Source organism: Miscanthus floridulus, chromosome 1 (genome assembly GCF_019320115.1).
Source record: "Miscanthus floridulus cultivar M001 chromosome 1, ASM1932011v1, whole genome shotgun sequence".
Taxonomy (NCBI): Eukaryota; Viridiplantae; Streptophyta; class Magnoliopsida; order Poales; family Poaceae; genus Miscanthus; species Miscanthus floridulus.
Genome location: NC_089580.1, coordinates 192,062,791 through 192,070,946, shown reverse-complemented (window position 1 = coordinate 192,070,946; position 8,156 = coordinate 192,062,791). Strand labels below are relative to the sequence as shown.

The window sequence follows — 8,156 nt, the reverse complement described above, 5'->3', positions numbered from 1 at the left end:
ATGATCATCATAAGGTAGCTACGGCTTGTTTGCCCACATCTTGTGCACAATCATCTGAAAGCGAGATAACATGGCATCGATAGACTCTCCATCCAACTGAGAGAAGTTCTCATACTCTCGCTTGTAGGTCTCAAAGAGTCTAATTTTGATCTATGCGGTTCCCTCGTGATAGCTCTAAAGCCTCGTCCAAATCTCTCAAGCAGTCGTACAATTGAAGACTCTCTCAAACTTAGAAAGCGAAAGACTCGAGAAAAGAACACTGCGAGCTTTGCTATTTGCGTTGTGTTGATCAATTTGATCCTGAGTAATGTGAGTTTCAAGCACAACATAATTTTCATTTTCACAAATCTCCCAAACTTTCCAATCAATCCCCTGAAGATGCGTCGACACGCGAATCTTCCAATAGGGGTAGTTTGTTCCATTGAAGAACTATGGTTTACCGAAACCACGCTCCATGTCGCCTTCATGGATCATGGACCGATTAAGGTAGAATGATTCTTAACCGGCTCCAATACCAATTGAAGGACTAGAAATGGCGACCAGAGGGGGGGTGAATGGGAGCCGCAAATTTCTTTTGAAACTTTCGACCATTGTCCCAAAATCACCGCCAAACACGCGAAGCAAACACCATGATGCCATCGACCCAAAAAAGACGGTGGATATTTCCTAGGAACACAGTGGGACACCACAAACGTGCACGGTGTGTTTCGTGAACTAAAGGTGAGAAAATGAGATACTCAACTCCTATTGAGAAGAAGCGAGTTTCCAAATCTAAAATACCCAAGCCAACTGGTGACAAGAGTACCTAGATAAGTTCCTTGGAATGGTAGAAACCCATCGCAAAAGGCAGAACATGAATCGGAGGTCAAATGACCAAGGAAGAGCTGCTGAACACAGCACAGTCAGCTAATACTAGACACGTCAGGTATGAATACCAGACACGTCCGGTATGCTGAACAACACAGAGCGACCTTGTGAGAAAAATTGAAAAACTTATTCAATTGTGTCCAACAATTATGAAATTTTAACCACATCTTCTAGACACCTTAAGGTAGCCTCCAAATTTTAGCTGCAAAATTGAAAGTTTGATCTACCGGACACGTCTAGTATGAATACCAGACACGTCTGGTATTTATGAGCAGTTCTCGGGAAAAATCGATTCAACACCAAAAACTCAATCAGATCAACTTGGAATGACTTGAAACTTTGCAGAGAGGATTATGACAAAGTTGGTAGGCTACTCCTGGAAGATCATTTCCCAAGACAAAAGTAATCAATGGAAAATCATGAAATTGCAACAAACCCTAGTTTTTTCACCCTAGAACTTGATTCGTCCTGATCTTTGAACTCATGAGGATTTAGATGAAATCCTTCTATGGAAGGGATCAACTAAGGTCATAGTCCATCTCAGATAAAAAAGAATGAGTCAAAATGCTCTCAAAGTGATGAATCGAACCAAGAAAGAAAGGGGAAAATAAGAATGTGAAGAACACAAACGTGATTCACAAAAGCACCTCACAAATCGAATCCTAAAGGACACGATGAACACACAGCTGAGCAGCGATCGAGCTCTCAGCACCCACTCACTCCTTTCACTAGAGACTTAGGATCATTTCCCTCTCTCGCCCGTTGGTAACCCCTACTACAAACTTTTGGTGCTAGTAACACGAGCAGCAGCGACGAACTAGACGTAGGAACTTTCTACCCGAACTAGTATAAACCTCATGTCCTCTAAGCACACCATCCGAGCCAAACACGCAATAATATAATTTACTCATCGATGGTAACTCAAAACACCGACAGTTGGCACACCAGGTAGAGGCGTTTTGCGTGTCTCAACATCCACACCAGGCCTCGGATGGCTATTCACAGCATCAGCTAGGTCCTGGGCATGCACGTGCGATTTGGGAACCTGGACTTCATCATCATGATAGAGGGAGGGTTCATGTAGGCTCCCACCGCCCTCCAACCTCTCCACTTCATCGGCCTTGACATGATCGCCGAGGTGGTTGAGGAGCTATAGCCGCACACATCGGAGGCTCACACCCCCAAGAGCGACCAGCTCCTCGGCTTCGATTACGGGAGGCTAGAGCGCCAGCTCGGTGCCTTCCTAGGACCCTAACCATCTTAGGAGGACTTGCGCCACCTCACCTTCTTGTTTGCCAATGTCATGACGTAGCTTGCTAGAAGAGAGCCGCTCTCCCCAGAATACCTCATCCAGAGCGCCCGGACAGCGCTCCCGTCCGATCTTCGCAACACCGCAGAGACCATTGGCCACCCTGTGGCGCAACACATGCCTCCATCCCCCACGAACAATGAGTTCATAGGGATGACTAAATATCTCATGGAATCTTTCCATGACCTCCTCGTGGGAGAATTGGCGTCGCCCTCCGACTCTGACTCCAACAACAGGAGCCATCACCCCTGAGGGACATGTCGAAAGCATCCACGAGGGAGAGGCTACCCCAACAAATGACTTCGACGATGAGGTCAAGAGGGATGTAGGGGCCTCACCTCGCCTATGGGTGGAGCAGCTGAAGGCCCGGCACCAAGAGCTCGAGGAAGCACGACTCTAGCTCAAGCAGGAATGCATGGAGCTTGAGCAAGAGATCGAGCGCCATGGAGATGGCAGGCGTGCATGCACCGTGGCCCATGACATGAACTAGAGGATCATCGAGGATGATGAAGCCCTCCAACACTTCACCTGGGCAAGCCAGAACATCGCTTCCACAGTGGCCTTGCTCCGGGGGCTTCTTGGGCCCAAGACACCGAAGGATCGTTAGGCCCATTGCGAGATTCACACGCTACTCAAGCGTGCGGCGATGTAATAGGCTGAGAGCTCGCTGTCCCAATGACATGAGCTCGACGCCAACCAGTGTGCACCCTTAGAATGACCCAACATGGACATGTCAGTCCACCAAGCGCAACATAGCGGCAGGCCACGCACCGTGGTCCCAGTGCACGAGTGTCTCGACCGCAATAGTGATGCACGCGACACCCTCGATGCCCATAGCCATGCCCATGATGATGTGAGGGAGGGGGCTAGCTGTGGCTACCACCCTCATCATGGCGGACGCTATGATAGTAGCGAGGACCAAAGCCCGAGCCCTGACTTGCCGGGACATCAGACCTTTAGCCAACACATCCTCAACGTCGCCTTTCCACCGTGGTACTGACCGCCGACCAACATCCTGAAATACTCTAGGGAAATGAACCCCATACTGTGGCTCAAGGATTATTGGCTTGCTTGCCAAGTCGATGGAGCGGATAATGATGATTTCATTATCCGTAATCTTCCATTATTCCTGGCCGATTCGGCACGAACGTGGTTGGAACATCTTCTACCCAATATAATCCAAAGTTGGGCGGACCTGAAAGAGATCTTCGTGGGAAATTTCTAGGTCACATATGTGTGTCCTTGGAACCCATGGGATCACAAAAACTACTGATAGAAGGCTGGAGAAACTCATCGTGGGTATATCCAGCGCTTCTCTCGATAGTGCAACGAGCTGCCTAATGTCGCCGACACCGACGTCATAGGAGCCTTCTGGTCTAGGACCACCTATGAGTCCCTGGTTCACAAGCTAGGATGTAAGGGGCCATGAACCACCAAGGAGCTCCTCAACATCGCCACCAGCCACGCCTTAGGCGAGGAGGTGGTCGGAGCAATCTTTGACCACCTCAAGGGCAAGCCAAAGTGGGACGAGGACATCGACGAAGGCACCTCCAACTATCCCAGCAAGAAGAAAATCAAGTAGCAGTGTGAGGGCTCGCTTGTGGCCTTCGCCGACCACAAGGGGGTTGGAAGCCCACCAAAGTCACCCTAGACCACTTTGAGAAGCTGCTCGAAGGACCATGTCCGAACCATGCTTTCCCGGTCAAGCATCTATACAAGGACCGCGGTCTCATGAAGCGGTTCTTATATGGAGGCTCCAATAAGGGGAGCATAGGAAGGACCCCAAGCCATCCATGGACAACACCGAGGGGAAGGATGATGGCTTTCTAACACTAGATGGCTACCTCATGATCTTTGGAGGGTTAGTAACCTATGACTCCAAGTGCTACTAGAAGCTCGTGCCTCGAGGTCTATACGGCCGAGCTGGCTGTGCCTACCTTCCTCCAATGGTCGGAGTCCGCCATAACCTTTGATCAGACCGACCACTCGAAGAGCGTCCCACAACTGGGGAGATATCCGCTCATGGTCGACCCGATCATCGGCATAAAGCGGCTCACCAAGGTACTGATGGATAGAGGCAGCGACCTCAACATCATGTATGCCAAAACACTCGACGCCATGGGCATCGACCAATCGTGCATTCGACCGACCGAAGCGCCTTTCCATGGCATTGTGCCTGGAAAGCAGGCCGTGCCACTTGGGCAGACCGATCTGCCCATAACCTTTGGGGATTTGACTAATTACACGATGGAGACCCTTACCTTTGAGGTGGTCGGGTTCCACGGAACCTTCCATGCCATCCTGGGACATCCATGCTATGTGAGGTTCATGGACGTCCCCAACTATACCTATCTAAAGCTAAAGATGCCAAGACCGTGTGAGGTCATCACCATTGGCACCTCCTTCCAGTGCGCCTATGAGTGCGAGGTCGAGTGCTATGAACACGCCATGGCAATCATCGCCTCCAACAAGCTTGTGTCCATCAGGAAGGAGGTCACCAAAGAAGCACCCGACCCCAAGCGGTTAGCTGGGTCTTTTGAGTCTATAGAGGGCACCAAGGAGATCCTCATAGACCCCAGTGGCTCCAAGGGCAAAGTGGTGCGCATTGGCACCACACTTTCCTCCGAATAGGAAAGCATGCTCGTCGACTTCCTCCACGTCAACAGAGACATATTTGCGTGGAAAGCCTCGGACACGCCAGGCATTCTGAGGGAAGTCACCGAGCATGCCTTGAAGATTAGGCTAGGCTCCACGTCGGTGAAGCAACGCCTGCATCGCTTTGACGAGGAGAAGTGCAGGGCTATCAGCGGGGAGATTGCGAAGCTTTTGGTGGTTGGGTTCATCAAGGAAGTATACCACCCCGAGTGATTAGCCAATCCTATTCTGGTATGAAAAAAGAGTGGGAAATGGAGAATGTGTGTCGACTACACGAGTCTCAACAAAGCATGTCCAAATGATTCGTTTCCTTAGCCACGCATAGACCAAGTAGTAGACTCAACCTTAGGGTGTGAAACCCTTTGCTTCCTTGATGCATACTTCAGGTACCATCAGATCATGATGAAAGAGTCCAACCAGCTCATGACATCTTTCATCACCCGATTTGGATCGGTCTACTACGTCACGATGCCGTTCAGTCTGAAAAACACGAGGGCGATGTACCAGCGTTGTATGCTCAAATGTTTCGGGGACATCATTGGGCGAACCGTTGAGGCCTACATGGACGACATCATAGTCAAGTCCAAACGGGCTGACCAGGTCATAGCCAACCTAGAGCAGACCTTCACGAAACTTCGAGCAAACAGCGTTAAGCTCAACCCTGAGAAGTGCATTTTGGGGTCCCAAGGGGTATGCTGCTGGGTTTTATCATCTCTGAGCGTGGCATCAAAGCCAACCCGGAGAAGATCTCGGCCATCACGAGGATGGGCCTGATTCAGAACATAAAGGGGATACAATGAGTTACAGGGTGCCTCACCATGCTCAGCCGCTTTATCTTGCGCCTTGGTGAACAAGGTCTCCCCCTCTATCAACTTTTGAAGAAGGCCAACTATTTCGAATGGATGCCCGAGGCCTAGGAGGCACTTGACATGGTCAAGCAGCTTCTGAAAAAGGCCCTGATCCTGGTCCCTCCAACAGACAGGGAACCATTTCTGCTCAACATTGCGACCACCACGCAAGTGGTTAGCTCCGCCCTAGTGGTGGAGCGAGAAGAAGAGGGACACAGCCTCAAAGTGTAGCATCCCGTATACTTCATTAGGGAGGTCTTGTCCGATTCTAAGACTTGCTACCCCCAAATCCAAAAACTCTTGTACACCATCCTCTTCGCCAAGAAGAAGTTATGTCACTACTTTGAGTCGCATCTGGTGATGGTCATGACATCCTTCCCTCTCGGCGAGGGCATCCAAAACCAGGATGCCATAGGAAGAATCGTGAAGTGGGCACTCGAGCTGATGGGTCAAGGCATTTCGTATGCCCCTCAGACGGCCATCAAGTCCCAAGTGCTAACTGATTTCGTTACAGAGTGGACCAAGGTCCAAATGCCACCAGCAGTCGCCGACCAAGAGTACTAGATGATGTACTTTGATGGATCACTGATGAAGAAAGGCGCCGGTGCGAGGCTGGTCTTCGTTTCACGCCTCGGGGTATGCATAAGGTACATGGTTCATATCCATTTCCCCACCTCCAACAATGTGGCTGAGTATGAGGCACTCATCAATGGCCTACGCATCATCGTCGAGCTAGGTATCCGATGGCTCAACGTCTGGGGGTGACTCCCAGCTAGTCATTGACCAAGTCATGAAGGAATCAGGCTCCCACAATGCCAAGATTGCTACATATTACCAAGAGGTCCGCCAGCTGGAGGACAAGTTCAATGGTCTCGAGCTCAATCACATCGTGTCTCAACAAGCAGCTGACGCGCTGGCGAAAATGACGTCTGACCAAGAGATTGTGCTGACGGGCATCTTCACCAGCGATCAGTACAAGCCCTCGGTTCGCTATGAGGAGACAGAACAAGCTGATGACGGGCCACCTACCCTAGGCTCGAGGGCTAACCAGCCATCGGCTCCATCCGACCCTGAAGTCATGGACCTTGACGAATATCCAACGATAGAGCCCAACCCTCTGGCCGACTAGAGGATGTCTTACCTCGACTACCTCCTCCGTGAGGCGCTACCGATAGACAAAATGGAGGGTCAGTGGCTAGCATGTCATGCCAAGTCCTTTGTCCTTATTGAGGATGAGTTCTATAGGCGAAGCCACACCGAGATCCTATAGTGCTGCATCATCGTCGAACAAGGGAAGCGGTTGCTGAGCGACATCCACAGTGGGGTCTGCGGTCACCATGCTGTGCCTAAAACCCTAGTTGGAAATGTGTTCTAGTAAGGCTTCTACTGGCCGACCATGGTAGCCGGCGCTGAACATATCATGCGCACCTACGAAGGGTGTCAATACTACGCTCGGCAGACCCACCTACTGGCCCAAGCACTCCAAACGATCCCCATCACGTGGCCATTCGTGGTCTGGGGGCTCGATTTGGTCGGACCTCTCAAGAGGGTGCCTAGGGGCTATATGCACTTGCTTGTCACCATAGACAAGTCTATAAAGTGGATAGAGGCTTGACCAATCTCCATGATTAAGTCCAAGCAAGCCATGCTATTCTTCCTCGATATTGTCCATCGCTTTGGGGTCCCGAACTCCATCATCACGGACAACAACACGTAGTTCACCAGAAATAAGTTCCTTTGATTCTACGACGAATACCACATCTGCATCAATTGGGCCGCTATGGCGCACCCCTGCACAAATGGGCAGGTCGAGTGCGCAAACGTCATGGTCCTACAAGGCCTCAAGCCTAGGATCTTCCACCATTTGAATAAGTTTGGCGGACGATGGGTCGTAGAGCTTCCCGTGGTGCTCTGGAGCCTGAGGATGACCCCAAGCTAGGCCATCGGCTACACACCATTCTTTATGGTCTACGGTTCCAAGGCTATCCTCCCAACCAACCTCGATTATGGAGCTCCAAGGGTCAGGGCGTACGATGAACAGGGAGCCGAGGCATCCCTCGAGGATGCCATGGACTAGCTTGATGAAGCGCATGACGTTGCCCTCCTCCGCTCGGCCAAGTACTAGCAAGTGTTATGCCGATACCACAGTCGTTGAGTGAGAGGTCGGGCATTTAACATCGGGGACCTGGTGCTCTGTCTTGTCCAGAGTAACAAGAACCGCCACAAGCTCTCTCCGCCATCGGAGGGACTGTACATCGTTGCGGAGGAGCTCTGACCAGGCACCTACAAGCTCAAGACCATCAACGATGAAGTCTTCATTAATGCCTAGAACATTGAACAACTATGTCATTTTTACCCTTAATATATGCACACTTTCTCTTATTAGTTTTGCTGCCAACTTCTCAATCTTTAGTGACACCCGACCCCAGCAACGGTAGGGGGTCGGGCCTCACTCGAGGGCTGATATGAGCATATCT

At 50.7% G+C, this 8,156-nt stretch overlaps 1 protein-coding gene across 1 annotated transcript; it reads left to right on the top strand.

Annotated features, from left to right (window-relative positions):
• The first annotated feature begins 4,198 nt into the window (after window positions 1–4,198).
• Window positions 4,199–4,807, top strand: LOC136468992 (uncharacterized). Its single transcript, XM_066467362.1, has one exon. The coding sequence runs from the start codon at window positions 4,199–4,201 to the stop codon at window positions 4,805–4,807; it is 609 nt and encodes a 202-aa protein (XP_066323459.1).
• Window positions 4,808–8,156: the final 3,349 nt, after the last annotated feature.

Bases quoted from the DNA above. Each gene is read 5' to 3' on its own strand.
- LOC136468992 (XM_066467362.1), top strand. From the start codon at position 4,199: ATGGTCGACCCGATCATCGGCATAAAGCGGCTCACCAAGGTACTGATG.